This window comes from Mirounga angustirostris, unplaced genomic scaffold (assembly GCF_029215605.1).
Source record: "Mirounga angustirostris isolate CCGP_5_RB_7025 unplaced genomic scaffold, mMirAng1.0.hap1 SCAF_11, whole genome shotgun sequence".
NCBI lineage: Eukaryota > Metazoa > Chordata > Mammalia > Carnivora > Phocidae > Mirounga > Mirounga angustirostris.
Genome location: NW_026991719.1, coordinates 19,936,283 through 19,961,938, shown reverse-complemented (window position 1 = coordinate 19,961,938; position 25,656 = coordinate 19,936,283). Strand labels below are relative to the sequence as shown.

Genomic DNA, 25,656 nt, shown 5'->3' with positions numbered 1-25,656 from the left:
CTTTTATACACTGGACTTATCATTTGTCCTGAAGATAAAATTTTGGCAAATCACTGCTTTATTGGGAATTTCAAGGTTTGACCTTCTCTCTGCCTTGATTTGGGTTATCTGGGGCTAAAATCTTGGAACCAGGGCTGGCTTGGCTTCATGGGTGTTCAGAAGGGCCCTGAAGTTGGTGTAATAATCTGCATGTAAAACTGGCATTGTACAATATAAAGGTGAATGGTAAAATTCATGCTAATTTAAATTTTTAATTTTTCTTCACTTAGAACGCATTAAACAACAAATAAAAAAACACCATGACAAGTTGAGAGAAACCACAGAAGAAAGGAGAGAGCTTTTTATTTTAGTACCTTTAACATTTTTTTCCTGCTTTGGGATAAGGGGGCCCAAATTTTCATTTCACTTGGACCCCCCAAATTAGCTTGCCTGTTGTCAGCTTGCCCTTCACGTTTTAAATATTTTAAGAGTAAATAACATTAACTGGGAGAGGAATATTTAAGGGGTTGAATTAATTTATTAGCATATATTCTCTCTGAACTGGAATGCTGTAGTTGGTGTGGGGTTTTTTATTGAAGAGAACTGAAAGAGTCATTGGTGAAGCATTGTAGGATACTGGTTAAACACAGGCTCTGAAGTGGGGCAGACCCCAACTCCACCACTTAAGAATCATAGCCTTGGGCAAGTTCCTTAACCTCTGTGAGCTTTTGATTCTTCTCATCTTTAAATTGGGGATGGTTACAGAACATGGAGCGTTATGAAGATTAAATTTATTTCTTCATCCAACAAATATTAAGCACTTATTATGTGCCAAGTGCTGTTATTTCTAGGTTGTGAGGGATACAACAGTCAAAGCAAAACTGGAAAAGAGAAAAAAAAAACATAAAAAGCAAACTAATTAAGGAAAAAGGCCTGTTATCTCTATTTTAATATACTATAGAGGAAAATAAAGCAGAAAGGGAAAGTGAGGATTTCTGGTTGTGGGGGCGGGTGAGGTTTTTGGTTTTGGGTTTTTTTTTTTTGTTTTTTTAAAAGATGGGGTTTGGGGAAGGCCTCACTGGAGTAAAGACTTGAAGGCAGCCATATATATCTGGGGATGTAGTGATCAGGCAGAGGGAACAGCGAGTGTAGAAGCCTTAAGGTGGGTGTGTGACTGTTTCCAAGAAACAGCAAAAGAGGCCAGTGTATCTGGGGCAGGGTGAACAAGGGGGGAGAGTAATGGGAGATGATTATTATTACCATCTTAAGAATGGTTGGAGGGGCTCTCATGGTTCATCTTTGCTGTGGGTATATGTTGTACTGTTACTGGTCCAAAAGTGGAAGGCCTTTTCAGAATTAGAAATTTTTACTTTGGAAGAAACTAGAAAAGGCAAGGTATTTCCTCAGATACTCTGTTTTTAATATAAGGCCTTTAAAGTTCATCTGGCTGAATCATTGAAGCAAATAAGAACAGATAGAAAATTTATTCCTTTGTCTCTGATAAAATCATTGAATTTAGTTAATGATTTTACACCATTTAAAGATTTGCAGTAAATCTGTATCAGAACATCAAGACCTTCTGAAAGATTTAGTTTGATTGTATAATTCTTATAGAGAATTAGAATGTTAACATTATAATGTTGATGATTTCTTGTTAGGATATAACTTAGAAGATTTGGGGTTTTATTCCCCAATAGAGGCTTTTCCTAGAATTCTCACTGGATCCAATCTCTAAAGGCTAGGGAAGCTGTTTTCCATGACATCACTCTTGGACTACTACTGCTCGTACTGAGGAATAGGCAGAGGAGCATTAAATGAAAATCTTCTGATGAAAAAAATAGCATTGAAGTAGGAGTGATTTTTTTCTTGCAAGGTTTCTTGTATTATAGGACGATTAAATGCTAAACATACCTGAAAAGTGAAGTAATTTGGGTAATAGGTGCCAACCTGGGGCTGGAGAACCCAGAGCCTTCCTAAAAGCTTAAACGGTCATTTGCAATTTGGTACTGAGTTATAAAAACATTTAGATAGACAAGAAAGAATTTCCAGTATTAAACAAATTAAAGTTATGCAGCCTTTCCTCCCATATTAAACTGAGTTGTTTCTCAATTTGAATAGTGTATCCAAGAGTAAAATGACTGCTCATAGAGCTAATACAGTGAGTCTGTTTTTAAAATTTTCTTGCCTTTTAGATTGAGAAGTTAGCCACTTTGAGATTGCCGAACTTAAAATTTTTTCTTTATAAGTTACAGAAATGGTGAGAAACTTTATGACTCGAAATTAATTCTATTTTTATCCGTAGTAAGCCTTGCATTTTCTTTTTAGTGTGTGAGTATGGGATTTTCTGCATTAGGCACCAACTTTGGTAAGCTACCTGTTTGAGGATGAAGGTAGTATGAAATAATTTAAATTTTTCATTGAAAAGAAGTATATCAAGCTCTGAGAATCTAGCTTTTGTTCCAAATGACTTAGGATTTTGTATGAATTTTTAAGGACCTTTGGGAGGAATGTGAAAACATTAAATTAATGCTTATGGCATAAACATGGAGGTTAATTTTGAAACATCTTGAATTTTGCCTTCAAATCGGACTGGCAGCCTTCTAACTGAAAAGGAAGCATTTAATTTCTTTGCCTTTAATTTCCTGTCCAATTTTACCCCTATCAGACTTCTTTCTTTCCTGGTCACTAGAGAGTTTGAACTGTTAGAAATTTCTGTGATATAAATAGCAGTAATAGTCTTCCAGGGCAGAGGTAGGAAGAGTATGTTTTGTGTATATGCATGTGTTGTCATTGATCTCTTGATCATACCATCAGTGGTACTCAAACCTTTTGGTCTCAAGACCTCATTATTCTCTTAACAATTTTGGAGATCCTAAAGAGCTTTTGTTATGTGGGTTTTATCTGTTTATATTTGCCATAATAGAAATTAAAACTAGAATATTAAAAAACCCATTACACGTTAATCTAAGTAGCATTTTTGATGAAAATTAAATGTTTTCCAAAACCATATAAAACTTGGTGAGAAGATCTAATTTTTACCTTTTTGCAGATCTAATTAATGTCTGACTTAATGGAAGACAGTGGGCTTCTTATCAGCCTCTGCATTTAACCATTATCACACGTAGCTTCTGGAATACACTGAGAGAGTGAAAGTGAAAAAAACAACTTTTAAAATTATTACTATGAAAATAGTTCCGACTTTGTGGAGTCCTTTAAGGGGATGAGGATCCCATTTGTCCCTGGACTACACTTTGGAAGTCGCTATATTAATCATTCTCATGTGTAGAAAATACGAGGCTTTCTTTTTTTTTTCTAATCAGCGCCAAGTTGATGAAACAAGACAAACTCTTCAATATTTCTTTCCTAGTAGTGTATGTCTTGTCACTAGTTTAAGTTGGTTCCGCTTTTGAAAAAAACCAGCCATTTGAAATTCTGAAGGCCAAGTGTCAAATATATATATATGTGGGTTTATAAACCTTGATTTCCTTTAATCTGATGGTCCTTTTTTGAAAAGTGAGGATACAAAATTTCTGTACACTGAACATTTTGTATGTCAGTAAATCTCTCTTCTCAAAGCCCCTTAATGGATTTTTTTCACCATCCTTCATTGATTTATAGTTCTTATTTGAGCTTAGTTTTACAGTGATTCATTTTTATGATTATTTATTCCATAAATTGCTATAATTCTTACAGAATTTTTATGCATAAGTTTTTATATGTTTTTATTTTTGTATTCTTATACTTTCCTTTCTCCAATCAATGTTTTTTATTTGCTTATATATGTGTTTTGTGTTTTTATTTTAATTTAAGCCTCACTTTTTTTTTCCTTTTCTTTGTAGCTTCCGGGGTATGGATTGTGAACAAGTTGGTTTTGTTTCACGTGTTCATTTGTAAGTTTGGTTGTTTGATGCCTTAAGCATTGATGTAGATCTGTGCTGTCCCATAGAATATAATACAAGATATGTGTAATTTTAAATTTTCTCCTAGTCACGGGTGTTTTTTTTTTTAAAGTAAAAAACAGGTGAGATTACTTTTAATATATCTTATTTAACCCATTATATCCAAAATATTATTTCAACATGTGATCAGTAGAAAAATTTGTAAATTGAGATAATTGACCCTTTCTTTTTTGTACTAACTCTTCAAAATCTGGCATCCATTTTATACTTATAGCACATGTCAATTTGGACTGGCCACATTTCAAGTGCTCCATAGCCCTGTGGCTAGTGGCTTGTGTATTGAACAGCACAGATGTAGAGAGTAGCTACTCTGGTTAAGGCGGAAGAACTTGAACAGCCCACAAAAGCTGGAAAATTATACTTGTGTGATGAGAAAAAATGGGAAATAATGCCCTTGCAAAATGAAGTCCAGTGTTTTGACTACCAGTACATCTCCTAATCTCTTATAAACTTACCTAGGGAGGTGTGGGATCTGTAGCAGTGATTTTGAGGGGGTATCAAGTTCCTTTGGTTTTGTGAATGATAAAGGAACAATAGGCAAGAAGTGGACAATGGAAGCCAAGATTGAGGGACCTTTGGTGGAGTGCCTTGCTCTGGGCTAGGCATTTAAGTGAATTCATTTAATCACCACCGCAACTCAATAATAAGCTGGTGATGATAATTCCTAATGTGTAGATGGAAACTGAAGTCAGGAGTTAACTGAAATTCTCCAGGTCAGGCAGTGGTAAGTACTAGTGAGCACTCTTAATTTCAAAAGTTTTGCTCTTTCCAACAGAATACAAATTTCTTTGTATTTTTTTGCAAATCGGATTCTAGTTTTCTCTCTCTAAATAGTTGTATGACCTTGAAATTTTTCACCTGTCAACCTTAGTGTCTTTATCAGGTTAGAATTGGCCTGGGTCCTAAGAGACTTCGCTGATAAGGCAGGTTGGGGTTTGAAGGAAGTGCTGTGGCTAAGGAGAAGGATTTTTCCAGAGACAACCAGACTCTTAAAGGGTCAGATCTATTATATTGGTTCCAGTAGCACCAACAGAAGGGGCATAATAAGCCCTAACATTATGCTGTCCTTAAGGGCCACATGCTGTTCTTGAGTCTTTACGTGTATTAATTCATGTAATCCTCACAGCACCCTTATGAGGAAGGTTCTACAGATATTGATGACGCGTTTTACAGATGAGGACGTTAGAGCACAGAGAGGGTAAATAGCTTGCCCCAAGGTCACAGAGCTGGTAAGAGGTAGAACCGGGATTCAAACATGGCACCTAACTCCACACCTGTACTCTTAACTCACTACTTCTGTTAGAGATTAAATGTTGGTCAGCTAATCACTGAGCATTTTATCATTTTCTGCTTATACACATGCTTCCCATTAAAATGTAAAATACTGCTGCCACTCTGAAGCTGTCAGTCTTGTTGATAGATGCACCAAGCTTTTTCATGTAGAAAAGAAGTTACTGAGATGTCCCAGCTATCACAGATTAGTTTTAGAAGTCCGTTTAGATCAAGTAAACTTGACAAATGCATTGCTAAGACTTGAAAAATAACTATAGTTTATTTAGTCTGCATGCCTACGTAACTGCATTATACTTCTGTCGGAGAATAAGTGACAAATTTATGACTAAAAATTTTGAGTTCATCCTGTTCAGTGTTCTCAATTTTACAGATGCAGAATAAGACCAAGAAAGTTTGGATAACTTAAAGTATAGCAATTTCTGTTCTAAAACCCTGTTAGTTAGGGACCTTGACTATAATACCAAGGAAAAACCTACCTAAGGTAGTAAAAAAAGGAATTCATTCTAAGCACGGAAGGACTACTCTTAGAACCTGGGGGCAGGAATAGAGGTTGGCCTAGCAACTGGAAAAATGAGGGTGTTGGGGAGCACTCCCTGTCCTCTTAGTTTTATTATTCTTTCTCATTTCACTGGCTTTCTCTGATACTCAACCCGCGTGGCAGGCAGAAGTTGGTGCCCACAGCTGCTCTTTGACATGTTCCAGTTCTAGTCATACACAGTGCACATCTCTTTTTCCCTTTTCTAAATTCTTGACAAGAGAGAGTTCATCTTGATGCCTATTTCTCACCCCAGTCTGACCTCATGTGACCAGACAGGATCACACAGTGGAAGCCTGCCTGCTTGGAGTCCCCCTTAGTGGGCTGGGTGCCCAGAGGAGTACCGGTGCTGTCCTTATATTTTTAGGGTCTTTTGACTCCCAGTTTACCAGTCATTCTTTTCTTCCCCCGCCCCCCCCCCTTCTTTGCTCTATGGTGTTTCTACCATAGTAAGTATCTGGAATCATTAGATTGCTTCTTTTGAGAAAGCATAGTTTCTCCTTTTATTTTTTTTGAATTATTAATTTTTTTATTCAAGCACAATTAACATACAGCCTTATATTGGTTTCAGGTATACAATATAATGATTCAACAGTTTTATACATTTCTCAGTGTTCATCAGGAGAAGTGTACTTTTAATCCTCTTTATTTCACCCATTCCCCCCACCAACATCCCCTCTGGCAACCACCAGTTTGTTCTCTGTATTTAAGAGTCTGTTGTCTCTTTTTTTCCTTGTTCATTTTTTAAATTCTGCATATGAGTGAAATCATATGGTATTTGTCTTTCTTTGACTTACTTGGCATTATACCCTCTAGGTCCATCCATCTTGTTGCAAATGGCAAGATTTCATTCTTTTTTTTCTTTTTTATGGCTGAGTAATATTCCAGTGTTTGTATGTGCGCGTGTGTGTGATATATATATCTCCACATTCTTTATCCATTCATCAGTCTGTAGACACTTGGGTTGCTTCCATATCTTGGCTGTTGCAGATTGGTACAGCCACTGTGGAAAACAGTATGGAGCTTCTGCAAAAAATGACCCAGTAATTCCACTTCTGAGTATTTACCCAAAGAAAATGAAAACATGAATTCAAAAAGATATATGCATCTCTATGTTTATTGCAGCATAGTATCTCCTTTTTTTTTAATTTTATTTATTTGACACAAGAGACAGAGAGAGAGAGGGAACACAAGCAGGGGGAGTAGGAGAGGGAGAAGCAGGCTTCCAGCTGAGCAGGGAGCCCAGTGCAGGGCTCGATCCCAGGACTCTGGGATCATGACCTGAGCCGAAGGCAGATGCTTAACCGTCTGAGCCACCCAGGCACCCGCGTAGTATCTCCTTTTAAAAATTTCCTTTAGATGGAACCTTTTTCAGGAAGGTCAGTAATAGCTGTTTGAGACCTTATCAGATAGTGATAGCTATTGAATAGAGAGGGTTACTTTGACAAGTGAAATATATGGTATTTTAGGCACTATCAAAATAACAGATTATAAAACACAAAGCAGTCTGCTCTCAAGTATATGAATGCTAATGTTCAGTCTTGTACTACTGAATCTCCATTAAATGTGACCGATATCTTGACAAGTCAGTGATAATTGGTGATCCTGAGAAAGATAATGAAGTATCAGATATCAGATATTTCATCTGGTTTAACTTATTGTGTTTTCTAATTCCAGTTATTTTGAAAATTGATCATTAGTGTGATGTGGGTAGTCCTCTATTAACAATAATGTTTGATTATTCAGATACCACACTGTGTGATGGTCCTTTTGTTCCCAGTACGCAGTTGTGTACATATGCCTCATATCACTTGGAAAATTCTAAGTTCTAATTCTAATTTTAAAAATAATTCAGGAAAAAAACCCAGTAGCTTACTTTCATCTTGAATGTATTAGTAAAGTTGTTCTGCCAAGCATTGCTTACAGAGTCTAAAATATTTTATATCTCTTTTCCAAATGATAAACAGCCCTCTTGTGTTCTGCCTTTCCAAAATGAAAGTATAGCTTTTGGATTAATGGAGTACTAATAAAAAACTTGATAATAATTTCACCTTGTGCATACTTTGCTGTCTTAGGTAAGTAAACATACTATGTCGTTTAATCAATAAGACTTGAAGGTAAGTTAGGGACAAACTGGGACAAGAGGCATCTAGAATGCCTCTTGGTAAGATGGGGAATACAGAAGAAAGAACTGATTGGGAGAGGGTAGAATTATGACTATTTTTAGACATGATGATTGACTATTTTTAGACATGATTTTGAGATCCAAGTGGGGCACCCAGAGGTATTTAGTGGACCATTCACCACTTGGACAGAGATGGTCAATGTGTGGGTAAAGGTAGGTAATAGGAGAAATCATGGGTTTAGATGAAGTTATTTAAGGAGACACAGTGTTTAGATGAGAAGAGGAAAGGTCTGAGAACAGAATTCTGGGGAACACCAGTGTTCATTCAAGAAAAATGAGCCCAGGGAGGAGATTGAGAAATAAGCAGCCTAGGAATAGGACAATCAGGGTAATAGTATCATGAAACTGAGCAAGTGATGAGCCAAGGGAGGAAGTCATGTTGCAGAAGGATTCTGAGAAATAGGGGCTAGGATATAATCATTGGATTTGGCAATTAAAGTTTTTTTTTTTTTAAGATTTTTAAAAATGAACTTTCAAAGTAATAGTACACTTTTGTGGCAGATAGATTAGAAAACACAGTTTAGCAAAAGGGAAAAAATTAGAGAACTGCTTGGTATTCTACCATCCCGAGATAACCATTTTTAACATTATGGTATATTATCCTTTCAGACTTTTTTCTTGCTGATTAACAAAGAGTTTTCTTTTTTTTAAGATGACTTTAGACTGGGATAACTGCTGAATCAATGGGTTAATAGATCAAGAAATTAAACATAGGGTGTCACAGATAACATATTGATGAAACAAAGTAGAAAAATACAGTGATAGCCTACTCACAAGAGTGGAGAAGTAGTGCTTTTCGCATGGCCGTGGAAGCTGCCTTTTCACTGCCAAATCCAGGGTGCAGAGGGGATTCCCGAAAGGCACATGCCTCCATGCCTAACATAATGCCGGAGGCGCTTGTGCAGCAAGCAGAGGAGGAGGCATTGGTAATAGAGTGGGGAGATTGGAAAGGAAAGCATTTGGGAGATTGGGTCTAATACCAGAAGGTCTAAGCTGGAAAAGGATGGAAAGTAAAGTTTGGAAATGATAGGCCAAGTGAAAAGAGAGGCAAAGGTTAAGCTAGAGTGAAAAGTTGACAGTTTAGATTTTAGATGGGGACTGGTTTTAGATTGTGGTGAGACCCAGCATGGAAATACGGTTTTAAAATGGAGTAAGGGGAGAGGTTGTAGGAGTTGAGGCGACCAGGAAAATTGGACTTCGTGGGTTTTGTACAAGTGATCTTATGTGAACATTGAAGAGGTGGAGAACATGAGCCTTAGCTGGCTGCCGAAGTTGTCTGTGAATGTGCGGGCGAGAGTCATTGATCAGGATGTGTGTAAGTGATCAGTGAGAAGGAGCAATAGAAGATGGATTTTTATCTGAGCGAAAGGCCATGTTTTAGAAAAAGGACAGTAGAAACCTAAAAGAAGACTTAGAAGGTAGGTTTAATAAGCTATCAAAGAGTATTTTTTTGTATTTAAATCTGACTGTGGAGAAAACTTCGTGACCGGCAGGAGCTGGTAGGGGAGTTTGTTGACTCTGAAGCCTGGTTCCACAGGGCACAGACTAAAGGGTGGGGAGGGAACTGGGGGATGGGGGGCGGAGCTGTGTGAGGGTGAGAGGCGAGGATAAGCGGCCCTTGGCCTGGCCAGCAGCCTGGGAGGGAGGGTAGTTGTGTGAAAAGGAGAAAATTACTTTGCTTCATAAACAGTCTAAGAAACTGAATTCGTTTATTCTGCTTAGGAGATCTCATTATCATTCCACTATCTTGGCTTCATTTCTCGGATATGCAAAAATGTGGTTTCATTCCCTTCAAAAATTGTATATTTATATTTTAAATGTATAAGCAATGTGTGATCACTTTTTTAGAATAAGGTTAATGAGGTAAGTAAAAAGGAAAAGGAGTAAACCTCAGTTTCTTGAAATCTTACCACCTGGGGATTTCATTTTGGTATATATTCCTCCAGACTTTTCTCCTCTCAATGTACACATGTGTATTTAATTTTGGAAAATACACCGAGTAAACTGCAGTTGTCTGCTTCATTGTTTTTTCACATAACAATACCTAATAAACATCCTTTGTCAGAATAGGTAGATTGCTGCCATCGTTTTTAGTTGTTACAGTAATCCATTAGAGAACTACACCACATTTATTTAATAATCTGTTGTTGGGCTTTTGAATGTTTTCCGGTTTTTTATTATAAGTAAGGCTAGAACGAAAAATCTTGTGTGTACAATTTGGCATATTTATCTGATTATTTCCTTTGGGTAAGTTCCCAGGTTTTTTCAAGGTCAACAGTGGTACTCTTTGGTTCAATTTCTTTTTTGTGGCTTTTTCTCATAATTTAGCATTTGGCTGAAAAATCCTTTTTGTGTTGATAATTTGGGGACATATTGAAATATATTTGGTGAACAGTGTAAAATCAATGGGTTAGGCATATATTGTTTGTAAGATATGCAATAGACTTTTTTCCCCAGGTAGGGAAGCCAAAAACATTAGCCTGCAAACCTTTAGATTGTCTTCTCCCAAAGTGCTTGTACATTTAAGACTTAGGCAGTGGAATTGAGATAATTATGAAAAATTGTTTAAGCTCTTAAGTTAATAATGTCTTCAGAATGCATGCAAATGATTAACACAGTTTTCTTTGATTACCTTTTTTCCAGGTGATTCATGGCAGGGGACGTGGAAGGATTCTGTTCCTCCATCCATGACACCAGTGTCTCTGCTGGGTTCAGAGCACTGTATGAGGAGGGATTGCTTCTTGATGTCACTCTGGTTATTGAAGATCATCAGTTCCAGGCCCATAAAGCACTCTTGGCCACCCAGAGTGATTACTTCAGAATTATGTTTACTGCAGACATGAGGGAGCGAGATCAGGACAAAATTCATTTAAAAGGTCTAACTGCTACTGGTTTCAGCCACGTCCTTCAATTTATGTATTATGGAACTATAGAACTAAGTATGAATACTGTTCATGAGATCCTTCAGGCTGCCATGTATGTTCAACTTATAGAAGTGGTGAAGTTCTGCTGCTCTTTTCTATTAGCGAAAATCTGCTTAGAAAATTGTGCAGAAATTATGAGACTCTTAGATGATTTTGGTGTAAACATCGAGGGAGTCAGGGAGAAGTTGGACGCCTTTCTGCTAGACAACTTTGTGCCACTCATGTCCAGGCCTGACTTCCTGTCTTACCTGAGCTTTGAGAAGCTCATGTCTTATTTGGATAATGATCATCTGAGCAGGTTCCCAGAGATAGAGCTGTACGAGGCTGTGCAGTCTTGGCTGCGGCATGATAGAAGACGGTGGAGACATACCGATACCATCATTCAGAACATCAGATTTTGTTTGATGACCCCATCCAGTGTTTTTGAGAAGGTTAGTGCATTTGAAAGCAATAGACGGAACTCATCGTTTAGTTAAGACAGTATGTTTTTATAGGTAAGATTCCCAGGCTTGGTCAGGAGCAAAAAGAATAGTTTATAAGAATAGCTAATGGATAAGCAGTCTAATTTGTTGTAGCTTGTGCATTTAGGTTTTTAAAAACACATTTTGTGGGTGAAAGATGAACCAGGTAGGTAGTAGAGTAGTTTTGTTTTGAAAGTACTTCTAAAGTTGAAGCATAATTATTTAACCCAAAATATTCCTAGTTTGCTTTAGCTTTTCTTTACACAAAGTAATTAAATCTGAACTGGGTCAGGTTAGGTCTGTTTCTAAAAATTAATTTAAGTAATACATGCTGAAATTAGAGTTGAGAGGAGTTTTTGTAGTTTTGAATGATGTACATTAAGGCAGTTTCGTATTCCTCTAAAATGTAGTGAGTAAACATAAAATAGCTCTTGAAAAGCAGTAGGCCCTAGTGGTGATGCTTCCCTACCCTTACCTAGTTGATTTTCTTCCCTACTCTTAAGTAGTTCTGTTTTTCCCCTGTTGCACTATGAATACTAACAATTTAACCATGAAGACATGTTTATGTCTAAAACCATTGTTTTGGCATTTCTAACTAAATAGACTATAAATCCTCTGCCTACGTTGATCAAACATCCCTGTGCACATTTTACCATGTAATAGTTCTGCTACCTGAAAAATAGTCTTTCTCCAAAACAACCTTGGCCTTTTTGCATGAAAGCATATTTCATTTTTATATCAGAGTCTCACTTGTGATCCTTTCTTGCTGAAAGGAGAGAAAGCAGTTTCAGTAATTGCTTAATTGGTTTCTAATCACATGGTTACCTCTGGGGCTCTGTTTACCTCTTGCATCTTTTTTTCTTTCTAGAAAGCACACTTAAAGCTTTGGTTCGACACCCTTCATGTTAAATAGTTCTTCAGCTTTAGTTACCACACCTGGTGATTAAAATACAATATTTGCAAAGGAGGGCTGTTTACACCGTTTGAAAAATAAACAGATTTGTGCCTTCAGATAGCACTCAGCAGCCTGGCATGCTTCTCCCCCCCCACCCCACCCCCGAAATGCTGTGGAATGTCATTAACTTATACTTTCAATAGAGAACCCAATTTTATGGGATTTTATCTTTATTCTCAGAATGTACTTGATCTGGCAGACATAACTGAAACTAAAGAATACATTTCTTAATTACTTTTTGTTGGGTGACAATCGGCCCCACATCAACTATGTAAATCATTTGTCTCTGATTTGATTTTTTTCCTTACTATTGTTTTTATTGCTCTCTTTCCTTGGGGAATCCTGTTTTGTCTTTATACATTAAATGCAATTGCACTCCCACCACTAAAACAAAAACCCTCCAACTTTAGTCTAGATGGAAGTACTGGTGAAATAAAATTTCTCCTTCTGTGGGACAATGTGATGGAATTGTTAGCAGTAAATGATTTTTAAGTGCTGAGTGCCGAGCCTTTTTATATTCTAATTACCAGTTCAAGCTGGTCAATAGTGGCAGTGGCTGAAGTGAAAGTTAATACCATTGGGTAGTTTTGTAAATTATATGAAACATCACTTGTACCTTCTGATGGATTTTGTTTGCTTAAATAGCATAGGAGGTGGTTATTCACCACTGGCCAGGTATTGGGTAGATCTCAGAATAAAAATGTTAAGGTTTCCTTCTTGAGTTAATTTCTTAGGAAAACTTAATAAGGCCCTGGTCACAGAGGAATCTTTATTTTTTGTAATATAGTAGAAATTTTTTAGTTTTATTTTAGTAATACTGGTAAGATAAATGGAAGGTAGTCAGTGACTCTTGTCTTAGCGATGTATGAGAGTTAATGCTTGTCAAAGGAATCTGGCTTTCTCTTAAAATTCCAATAGAGTTTAACATACATTGTAATATTAGTTTCAGGAGGGATGTATGGCTTTCTAAATTTTGAAAACACTACTTAAGCAGATTTTTGAGAGCTTATCTCTAGAAATAAAACTTCATAAACCAAACTAAAATGGAAAATTGGGTTGGGAAATAAGAATTTGAACTATTTTGCACCATACTAATTTGAGCTCCCTTGAAAATAGGGCCCATCTATTTTTCCTTTACTTAGTACGCTGCAGGTCTCAAACAAAGCCTTTTTTTTTTTTTTTTTTTTTAAGATTTTATTTATTTGACAGAGAGACAGCGAGAGCAGGAACACAAGCAGGGGGGGTGGGAGAGGGAGAAGCAGGCTTCCCGCCGAGCAGGGAGCCCGATGTGGGACTCGATCCTGGGACTCCGGGATCATGACCTGAGCCGAAGGCAGACGCTTAACGACTGAGCCACCCAGGCGCCCCAAACAAAGCCATTTTAATATCCATTATATACGCACGGTGACAGAAAGGGCACGGAAATAAAGACATGTTACATCTGTGCTCGTCCTTTTTTAGTACAAGAATCTACATGGGAAAAGTGTAGGCAGTTTTGATTTGTGGTTTTATCCTTTAGGCTGAAATTTAGAAAAATGGAATATTGATAGGCACTTTTTATTTTTAGCTTTAAATTATTAAAAACTTATGACTTTCTAAACATAAAAAAGGATCCGAAAGAATAGTGGAATGATCACCCATAAACATATCCTGTAGGTTAATATTGTTATCATCTTGCCACATTGGCTTTAAGCTATGTAAAACCATTTCAAAGAATGTGTAGACATTATGATACTTCATCCCTCACTGCTTGATCGAGCAGCTCATCTCCCAAGAGTGAGGAAATTCGACATAACCATAATACCATTGTTGAAATTAACAGTCATTCCTTAATGTCATGTAATAGGCACTTCATTTTCTGATTTTTCTCATTTGTCCCCTAAATGTCTTTTTTTAGCTGTTTTTTTTTTTTTAAGGATTTAATCAAGGTTCATACAGTATGTTGGGTTATTATGTCTCCCTTTGAATCTAGAACTGTCTCTCCTTTTTCTTTTTTTTTTTTTTTAAAGATTTTATTTATTTATTTGACAGAGAGAGACACAGCGAGAGAGGGAACACAAGCAGGGGGAGAGGGAGAGGGAGAAGCAGGCTCCCCGCAGAGCAGGGAGCCCGATGTGGGACTCGATCCCAGGACCCTGGGATCATGACCTGAGCCGAAGGCAGTCGCTCAACCGACTGAGCCACCCAGGCGCCCCTGTCTCTCCTTTTTCTTATGAGGATGTTCAAACATAAAAAGTTGGAAGAGTAGTATAATGGATACCTGTGTAGCTGTCACCTAGATTCAAGAACTGTTAACATTTTACCATATTTGCTTTATCTAGATCTTTTTTTCTTTGCTGAACCTTCAGAAATAATTGCAAACATCATAATACTTCATAAAAACTTAAAAACTTCACACGCCTCTCCTACGAATAAGGACTCTTTCCTACCCAAGTTCACTGCCATTCCACCTAAGTAAATTAACAATAATATCATCTAATAGCTAGTCCATATTCAAATTTTCCCATTTCTCAAAATGCCGTAGAATGTAGTCGTTACTTATGCATTGCTTTGGTTATCACATCTGTCTAATCTTTCTTAATCTAAAACAGTCCCCCACTTTTTTTGAGAATGATAAGATCACTGATTGTCTTAATGTGTTCCATATTCTGGATTTATCAGAGTATTTCTTTGTGTTGGTATTAACTTAGTTCCTCTTTTCCTTATGTGTCCTGTTAACACATCTACTTTTCAGCATTGTGTTTTTTCAGGAACAGTTACAGGAAAATATTGTAATGCCAAAGAAGTCTTGGCACTTAGTAACTCTAATCAAACTTAGAATTTACAGTCTTTTTTTGTATTAGGAGGCTAAGTAGCCCGATCCTATGACTAAGGTAATCAAGAGTTTTTTTCATAGTATTCTGTTAGATTTGTTTTAGAGTCTTAAAATTTCCCTCCTTTAAAAAAAAAAAAAACCGAGAACCTTTCCATTCAATTTAATGAGATTAAAACCAGCTGAAGTCAAGATCAAAAGATTACTCTCTATAATAAAGAAATTAGTGTATATCTATGACTCTAGAACTGCGCTGTTCAATACAGTTACTGCTTGTGGTTACTGAATACTTGAAATGTGGCAAGTCTGAATTGAGATTTCAAAACTTAGGATGACAAAAGGGTGTAAATGATCTCATTACTCTTTTTTTTTTTTTTTGGTAAGTCAGCCAGGATCATTACTCATTTTTATGTTGATTATAGTTTGAAATGATATTTTGGGTATACTGGGTTAAATAAAATACATTATTAAAATCAACTTCACCTTTTTACTTTTAAATGTGGCTACCAGAAAGTGTAAAATTAATCATTGGCTCACATTTGTGGCTCTTTATATTTCTGTTGCACAGCGCTGCTCTAGAAGTTCAAGGAGTGAGCTGTTTATTAGAAACTCTGAATATGCGTACGGTCAACAGCCCTTCTCACATATTAAACTCTTCTGGTTTCTCAGCCATTCGAGATGTTCTGCACAGTTTAGTGTTAAATGAGCTTACCTACCTAACTATTCTGTAGAGTGGCTGACGAAGTTAACTTGAGCGTGGCATCTCTTTGTCAGGATTCTTACCCTGGCCTCGGGAAAATAAAAAGCAAGTGAACAAAGCTTGGTTGGAAGGAACCTGTATAGACTTTAATTCTTTGGTAGTAACTTTTGAACAGATCTGAGCAGAGGCTTCACAGTGAGGGAACTGGGCATTCTGGCTCTCCCCAGGGAATAGCCCTCCTTCATTGTAGGGACCTGAATCTCGCCCTCTAGCTATGCCGAAATCTTGGAGTTTATTCTTCTGCAGTATCTTTCCCCCTCGTCCTCTACTTTTCTCCCCAGCTGAAAACAGTCTTAACTTTTGTACTGAGTACTCTATGGGACTGTCACCAAAGAGCTCATGGCTTCCAAATTTCCTCATGGAGTTCCTTAGAAACAATGATTCTCCTTACATGAATACCTTATATATGTCAGATTGTGCCTCAAGTGCTCTATACAAAGGTAGAGTCTACAGGTTATTTCCATTTTATAGGTAAGAAAACAGACTCAGAAAGGTTAGGAATCTTACCCCAGAACAAGTGGTATTGCTCAGAGTGGAACCCAGGTCTGCTCACTTCCCAGTCCAAGGGCTTCCTATGATAGCTGCTAGAGCAGGGAGGGAGAGGACCCTGAGGTGCAGAAGCATGCACTTAACCCTCTGGCCCACTTGGGTCGTTTAGAAGTTGTTGTATAGTCATGAAAATTCCAATGTGTTTGCATGAACAAAATATAGCCTGAGAAATTTAATGGCACTGAAAAAGGTACAAGGTGTGGGAAAACTTGCAGATGTGCAAGCCCAATTCTGGGGATTTCAATGTATAATCAAAGAAAGCTAAAAATAAATTTAAGGATCTTGTCCTTTTAATATAGTTGTTGAAGAGTTCTTAGGATTCCTTTTATCTATAGTGGATTTTTAAACTAGACTTCATTTTCAGTTTTTACTGACACAGATGTCTGTGGCGTGTTTTTTTGTTTGTTTTTACTGGCTCTGAGGGTCTTTGCATCTGTTAACAGAGATAAGGCCTGACATTGGTCATTTTGAATTTCAGGGATGTGAGGATTTAAATAGTTTAAACCTTGCTTTCTTTGGTCTTTCGGTTTTTTAAAAAAATTATTGCGTTATTGAAAACATTTTATGAAGTAAATGTATGTTTAGCAAAATGCTATTATACTTCTTTTGTATAAAAAAGATCTTTTTAGCAAAATAGTTATTCATTAAAATACCCATATGTTGATTCTTTAGTACAGTGACATTTTAATATTTTTGAACCTAGGACATCTTCAGTATTGTAAATATGCATAAGGTAAAAGCATACCAGTGATCCCCTTAGAAATTGTATTAATCATAATCATAAAATCTTCCAATTTTTCAAAAGGAAAGAAAATCTTTTCAGTCCTGTAAAGATTAAAAAAACACATTTGTTCAGCTTATAATTAGGCTTTTTTTTTTTTTTAAAGAATTTATTTATTTATTTGACAGAGAGAGAGATAGCGAGAGCAGGAACACAAGCAGGGGGAGTGGGAGAGGGAGAAGCAGGCTTCCCACCGAGCAGGGAGCCTGATGTGGGACTCGATCCCAGGACCCTGGGATCATGACCTGAGCCGAAGGCAGACGCTTAACGACTGAGCCACCCAGGCGCCCCTATAATTAGGCTTTTACAGTTGGTTTTTCATTGGCTGTTCAGTAAGGGAGCAGATTATAAAGATGTATTCTGCTTTATTCCTAATGTTTTGTAAACTAGCTCGTGATATTCAGACTCCCTAGTGTGCTTTTTTTCCCTCATATATTAAATGTAATTCATCATATTCCCCCAAATTTGGATTTATGGAACTTCTTTTTAAAAGATTTTATTTATTGGGCGCCTGGGTGGCTCAGATGGTTAAGCGTCTGCCTTCGGCTCAGGTCATGATCTCAGGGTCCTGGGATCGAGTCCTGCATCGGGCTCCCTGCTCCTTGGGAGCCTGCTTCTCGCTCTGCCTCTCTCTCTCTCTCATGAATAAATAAATAAAATCTTTAAAAAAAAAGATTTTATTTATTCACTTGAGATACAGAGAGGGAGAGAGAGAGCATGAGCAGGGAGAGAGGCAGAGGGAGGAGGAGAAGCAGGCTCCCCGCTGAGTCAGGAGCCTGATGTGGGGCTCGATCCCAGGACCCTGGGATCATGACCTGAGCCGAAGGCAGATGCTTAACCATCTGAGCCACCCAGGCACCCTGGATTTATGTAACTTTTAAAGAGCAAAGCTAATGTTTTAGTGAGAAAAAAGTTCTCTTTTACTGAGAATATTTTTGGATTTAACCGTTACCTGCATTTTATGAAAGCTTGTTATAGAAACTTTTACAACTTTGAGATAATTTTGATAGTCTGCTGAAAAAAAACACAGCTTCATTATTAGTAAAAATTAATCCTAGGATCAGAATTTAAAAATGCTTCAGAAGAGCTTCCAAATACTTTTTAAAAAAAGTCTTTAACTTAAGGTGCAGAATTTGTGGCTTTAAAAGCTACATGTTAAAATGGGGATAAGGTGTCTTGTACTCACCTTGAAAGGGAAAGAACTCAAGGATTAACAAATTAAGTGTCCAAGTATACCTTGGATACTTAACATTAGGAGTGGGGCGCCTGGGTGGCTCAGTTGGTTAAGCAACTGCCTTCGGCTCAGGTCATGATCCTGGAGTCCCGGGATCAAGTCCCGCATCGGACTCCCTGCTCGGCTGGGAGTCTGCTTCTCCCTCTGATCCTCCCCCTCTCATGCTCTCTGTCTCCCATTCTCTCTCTCAGATAAATAAATAAAAAATCTTAAAAAAAAAAAAAAAGAACATTAGGAGCTCTCAGAACTGCTCTTCACAAAACACTGATAGTCTTCCAAATCGTTTCTCTATTAGCACAGTTGATGTAGATAACATTAACAATGAACTATATGACACATGAGTAAACTGATTGTCCTTAATATCATGCTTGGATGGTGTGATATTCCAGTTAAGTGAGGTACAGACCACTTGTAATGACATTGTATGGGTAAGGACACATCTATGTAAAGTGTAGGTGCTATATGCCCTCCAGAATTCCTTTACTTAGGTACTGTGACATGTTTTGACTAATCTAGCACTTGAGCTATCCAAAATTTCTATCCAGCAACCAGACCATTACCTGTAGTGTTACCACAGTTTAGCAGAAAACGAAAAAAAAGTTTAATTATTTCTAGTAACTTCAGCTACAGCCAGACAAATCTAGAGGAAAAAACAGAAATTTGTTTCTAACCCTCACTGAAGTACATGAGAAACATAAGCAGTACTGTATTTGACAATACAAATTTTTTTTTTTTTACAAAGCCAGTAACCTAGATTAAAAATGTGAAATTTGGTTAGAGTTCCTAATAAGTCTGAGTTGTTTTTGAAAAAGTTTAAAATCCCCTTCATATATTAAATAGTACCTATACAACTATAAACTTGAAACTGCTTAAATTAACAATCAGCTCACTTGCCCCTTAGAGTGAAAGCACAGACATGAGCAGGTTTTCTGGTAGAAACTAGGTCAATAGGTTAAGCAGACTTTCGCAGTTCACTTAGTGTCTTTTTCTGTATCCATCTCCCTTTTGCCTACCCCTCCTCCCCAGCCCTGTGGACTTGGATGGTTGTAATTAACACGTGCACAGTTCTTTAAAAATCACCCTGGGTGTTTTCTCCTCAAGTCTTTGGCCTTTTATGTGGAGAAGTAGAGTGCTCTTGTTTTCCACCTTTGACTTGCGTTCTTCACAGGTTCCTGAAGGGTGCGGTAATTCAGGGTGTTGACTGCTGTTAGATCCCCTGGGAAAGAGACTTTGGTGGGGGGTGTATGAAGCAGGAGTTCACAAATTCAGTCTTGTTGATTTTCCTTTTAAATAAAATAAATGGGAGATGAAAACAAAAGCCTAGAATTGGAAATTAGCCATGAAGTAAAAGTGAAGGAAGAGATGGAGTACAGACAGCTATATTGACTTGTAAAAGGAGAAAATTTTTTTTGATGAACGGAGGAAAAAGGAGGGAGAGAAACCAAATGATAAGCAGAAATCCAACAGGATCAGAGAAGTCCTAAAATGGAGACAAGGTTAGCAGCAGGAGAGGAACAAGGGCAAATACTAAGATTTTAGGCTTTAAAGTTTTAATTCTCAAATTTAATATTTACTCAGAAAATGTTACATGTGTCATGGGGTGACCCTTGCTCATTCAGAAGTTTTAGGATTAAACCTTTTTGGCTTTCCTTCTGTTTTACCATATTTTTAAATAAAATTATATATTTACATAGTTGAGAGTATTTCCATAAATAGGAAAAACTCTAGAATTTAGTTGTACTATCTAAATATTACTATAATCAAATAATATGGTCTTAAGGGACTTTCTAGACATTACATCATTTTCTACCTTTTAGGCTTGTGCACACTTATTTAACTTCTAGTGGTGTTCTATGACTATTGTGCTGAAATTGGAAGATTAGACTTTCTGAGCATACTTATTTTTGAACTACATATTTTTCACTCTAGAAAAGTTTAAGGGATAGAAGACTAACCAAATTGTGCTGAAACTCATATTAGATAGAGTCTTGAAGAGGGTCCTCTCCCTCACCCCCATTTACGCTGGTTACTTCTGAAGTTCTGTTTGGTAATTTAGACTGTTGCCTGCTTGAAGAAGAGAGGATAGGTAAATCCTTATTAAAATTTGTCTTTACTGTTTGGTATTTGACTGCAATTACAGTATTATTACTGAGAAGATTTGTGCTTAACAGGAACTGATTTTTTTATAGCCCTATCCTTGGTCATTAACTCAGTTTTTCAGGACAAAGGGATTAATTATAAAGGTATTTTGCACCTAGCTTTTTTGTGATGATTTTAACATAAATCAGTATAAGCTTCAGTTCTGAGCATGATTTTATAAATAGACTTCTCATACCAGGGTGGATGCTTTTGTAATACAGCACATAAAGACTGCTCCACATTTTGCTGAATATCAAAATAATATTAAATGTAGCTGTGTTTTCCAAAGGTTTAATTTGTTTTAGTAACTGCTTTGTTTCTGGATTTTTTTTTTTTTTTGAAGTTTTATTTATTTATTTGACAGAGAGCGCTCAAGTAGGTAGAGCAGTAGATAGAGGAAGAGGGAGAAGCAGGCTCCCCGCTGAGCAGGGAGCCGGATGCGGGGCTCAATCCCAGGACCCTGGGATCATGACCTGAGCCGAAGGCAGAGGCTTAACCAACTGAGCCACCCAGGCGCCCCTGTTCCTGGATATTTCTTTTGAGCAGATTGGATCATGGAGAGGGGATGATAAAACTGATAGCCAGGACTGTCTTCCTTCCACATGACACCTTATACTCATCATTCTGAAAATTAGGTTAGCATTTTTGGATGTAGGAAGGGCCAGAGGTGTCTTCATGCAACTGGTTCCTTTTATAAGGAGAAAATATCTAAGCCAGAGGCTTATCCATAGCCATACACTGACTTGGGGACAATGTCAAGCCTAAAATCTGGGATCTTTAGTTCAGGGATTATTCCAGTCCCCAGTGGCACCTCCCACCCCCACTGACAGATAAACTAATAAAAGGCATGGGTTTTTGTTTTGTTTTAGTTTAAGTATATTGGGCATTTAAAAAAACATTTTGAAAGGTAAAATAGCTGATAATATCTTAAATTGGCTGGCTAAAGGCCTAAAATGATTTTAGACTGTAGCCAGCTATTTTTTCTTAAATATTTTATTTTTCAGTAATTTCTTCACTTAGCGTGAGGCTCGAACTTACAACTCTGAGATCAAGAGTCACATGCTCTACTGGCTTGAGCCAGCCAGGCACCCCAGACTGTAGCCAGTTTTAGTAGATTTTTTAAATTGCAGATTTTTAATCAAATCAAGGTAGTAAGCTCTGTGGAAATGGCTGTTTTAGTTACATTGCCAGTTCTGTTTTAATTCTCAAAATTCAGAGTGGTATATACGAATAAGCTTTAAAAGTTAAAAATTTAATGGATGGATAATGTAACATTTTGACGGTGGAGGGAGAAACATGGAATTTTTGCCCAGTGGTAATGGCTAGCTATTATTTCTTCAACTTAATATATATTTATAGGAACCACATTCAAAATTAATAATTTCTCACATTTTCTCCTTTATATGCACACACACAATTAAACTAAAAGATCAGAGGAAGAAATGGCCAATTTAAGATTTTCAGATCACTGTTTTTAAGAGGTAACAAACTTTAATTTTGTAATCAGTGTAAGAGAAAATGCTTTTTTATAATATTTTTCAGTATCAAAGTAAGAAAAGTGATAATCTAAGTATTAAGACAGCTTTTTTTAATCCTGTGGAAGGATAAGGGAAGTAGTTCTTTAAAACATGAAAAAAATGTCATTTTCCCCCATATCTTGTTTTTGGAAGCACCTGATCTACAGATAAACTGTTATGTGAGGAGAGAATGATGGGAGAAATGCTTAAAGATGAGCCACATGTTTCTTTTTTGATAGCTCGCTTTGTTAATGCATTCAAATGACTCCATTTACATAGCCCTCCACTTTTTGTTTTAAAGCAGAGTATATCTGTAATTACTTTGTCCAGGATTATCAAAGAGGCATTAATTCTCCATTTCTATAATGAAAGAAGAAACTAATTGTGCTTATCGATATTGTCTGGTTTTAGAGGAAAATCCTAGCTCTGGGAAAAGGGCAAGGTAGATCTAGAGCTTCTAGCTGTGGCAGAGAGGAGGAGCTAAATTTCATTGGTTAGATGTTCTGCGGTATAATCAACTATCTCAAAGGCACAGCTTCCATTGTTGGGGGCCTACAGGTAGAACAGGCTGGATAGAGATACGTAGCTGTGATGTGAATTTTGACATAGACTTGAAGTAACCTTTAAAACTCTTTGGAACTCGGGATTCAAAGGAACATGATAGAATGAATGGAGAAGAGGACAAAGGGACCCGAGGGTTGGGTAGAAAACGAGAGACAGGAAAATGACTGTAAGAAGTTCAGCTGACTCAGTTTGATGGGATCTGTAAGAGCCTGGGTTCGGAAGGTGAGAGGCGGTCACACAGGCCATGGTGCCTCATCCTTACGTGACGCCAGGACCCCTCTCCGGTGCTCCTGATACACGGTCACACCTGGACTACCTCCACTGGCAGGAATGCTCCCTGAGTCCAGAGGTAGACCGTCCTGACTTAGGGAAAATATGTACCCATGCCCTTCTGACTGCAGTCCTTGTAAAAAAGCCAAGTACAGACCTGTATGGACCCCGAGAAGGGGCAGCTCTATGTTGTGTGTGTATACATACGTTTTCCTCTTGGTGTACTGCCAGCTGTGTAAAACAGTCCGTTTTGAGTTTTTGAGAATATTATACTCTTCTGCGGTTTTTATCATTTGACATTTTGAACATCTGTGTTAGTGCATGTGGATTAACCTTCTTTTTAATGACTGCATATGGTAAAGACTGCATACAAGAGTTTATTCAACCAGTGTCTTATTGCTAGATATTTGAGTTGTTCCCAGTTTCTGTGCTCTTAGAATAATGTGATGAACATCCGTTATCTTGACAGTTCTAATTACAAAGCTTTTCCCTCTGCTGGCCTAAAATCTTCCCTCTAACTTCTGCTGACTGGTCCTGAAAACGGTTGCCATCTTTCTCCTGAGTCTTCTCTTGAGCTTAAACATTCCTCGTCAGTTTTACCATTTTTTTCCGATGGTTTGGATCCCTTTCCCCGGGATGTGGTCCGCTTTGTGATGTCTAAATTGTAGCGATGGAACTTAGCCCTCTTAGCTGTGGTTTCACCAAAGAGAGAGGGTGGGATTGTCTGTTTTGATTCAGTCCATGATTTTATTCTGCCATATCACATTTTTTCATATTGAGGATAGTCAGTTATAGCTTTACATTTGGAGTTCACGGAGCCCTGGAGCATTTGACAAAAGCTGAGGACTTCCCACCATCTCACCTTACCCCACCCCCCTCCTCCCCGGAATGCATTAACACAATTATTTCTGCAGTTTTAGGTGGTTCATGGCTCCCTGGTGTTAATCTTTATCATTAGGCTTGTTGATTACTTTGCCAAAGTCATAGGTTCTCTCATTCTCTATCAGTTCTGTTACATCCTCAAACATTCAACTGGAAGCGGTCAAGCCTTGGCATTGCTGGATGAGTCCATGCTGCTTTTCAGCATGTAGGCTTTCTTATCACAAGTGGTATTTTTTAACAATCCAGATCAGCCTCAGGCTAACCAGTCTGCAGTTTGGAAGTCTGGCTTCTAGTCCTTTCCCAGTCTTCATGATTCCACACAGATTACAGAAAGCAATGAAGCAGCCTTTTCTGTGAAGCCTCTCAGGATCCCAGGATGTGATTTTGAGATCACATGACTTGAACCTAATGAGAATATCTATCTAGTTTTTCCTTTTTTTTTCAGCCATCTTGGATTTAAGTTTCTTCTTAGTCATTGTGTTTGATCTTCAGATTAGAAAGAACATCCTTAGCCAAGAATGGAAATAAAATAGGAGAAGGCTATTAGTCTTTCTTAATATTACATTAACCACCCCATCCAGGAGGGGCTTCACATTTGCCTCTACTTCTTTTTACTTTAACCTCTAAGATGCCATTTATTCATTATCTGGCACTTTAAAAAAAAAAATATTTATTTATTTGACAGAGAGAGACACAGCGAGAGAGAGAACACAAGCAGGGGGAGTGGGAGAGGGAGAAGCAGGCCTCCCGCCAGGCAGGGAGCCCAATGTGGGGCTCGATCCCAGGACCCTGGGATAGACCTGAGCCGAAGGCAGACGCTTAACGACTGAGCCACCCAGGCGCCCCTATCTGGCACTTTTTTAAGTCACAGTTCATCCTGAGGCTTTAGCCTTGTTCACAATATTCTTACAGCTCCATTTCACCCTTTGTGATTCTTGTTTTATGTGCTTGTTTTTTTTTTTTTTTACCATCTGTTGTAAGTGGTTTTTTAACATCTGAATCCCAGAAAGCTCTCTGTGCAGCACATCAGATTTTTTAGATACTTTCCCCTTTTCTTCCCTCATCAGTGTGTTTTGCAATTATGCAGTCAGCATTATGCTTCTGAGAGCCTCCAAGCCTTCTTGAGCTTCTTTACACGGTTTCCGATCTTGGAATTGATCCTAATTTTCCTTTAAAAAACTTGAAATCTGTCTATCCAATATGTGCAGCATTCCCCTTCCCTTCTCGATCTCCAAGTGACATGGCTGCTTTAAAGCTTCCTCCTCCTTGCATCTTACTAATCATGTTTTTTGGGGGGAAGATTAGGTCCAGAGTAACAGTTTCTCTCCTTTCTCGTCTAATTTCTGAGACTGAATTTTTATGCAGACCGAAAACACATCATCAGATGCATCGACTTAAGCTGACACGCCTACAGGTGTCCACTGGTCAGTGGTAGTAGCTAATAACGGCTATTGTTGTACACTGCCACGTGACAGGCACCATACTGTCCTTTTCACATAGATGATCTTGCCTATCTCCTACCTTAGGGTTATGAGGCATAGTGCTACTATTGTTTTCCCAATAATACAGATGAGGAAATGGCTATAAGGATGTTGAGTCACTTGCCCAAGATCCCACAACTCGTGAGTGCCAAAGTTGGACATTTTCTAAACTGGATTCTTAATCGCCATACTGGGCCGCTTGACGTGGTGCTTAATTACAGTGCTGGACGGGATTCTATTACCTCAAAACCTGTGTAGTTCTCAGGCCACTGGCTGTGCACAGTAGGCACTTAAATATTTAATTTGAGGTTTATGTTTCTTGCTGATTTCCAGGGTATTGCCTTTTAGCTCTTGCAAATAAAAAGATGAGGAAAAT

The 25,656-nt window shown here is 37.8% G+C and overlaps 1 protein-coding gene across 14 annotated transcripts in view; it reads left to right on the top strand.

The window, feature by feature from the left end:
• The window catches only part of KLHL15 (kelch like family member 15), a 60,376-nt gene that overhangs the window by 2,378 nt on the left and 32,342 nt on the right, over window positions 1-25,656 (top strand). For all 14 annotated transcript variants that reach the window (XR_010406065.1, XR_010406067.1, XR_010406068.1 and 11 more), the window contains one exon: window positions 10,595-11,306. Coding sequence is in view for 4 of the 14 variants with exons in the window: in XM_064573885.1 (XP_064429955.1) it covers window positions 10,602-11,306 (705 nt within the window). In the remaining 10 variants the exon portion in view is untranslated. The remainder of the gene's footprint in view (window positions 1-10,594; window positions 11,307-25,656) is intronic.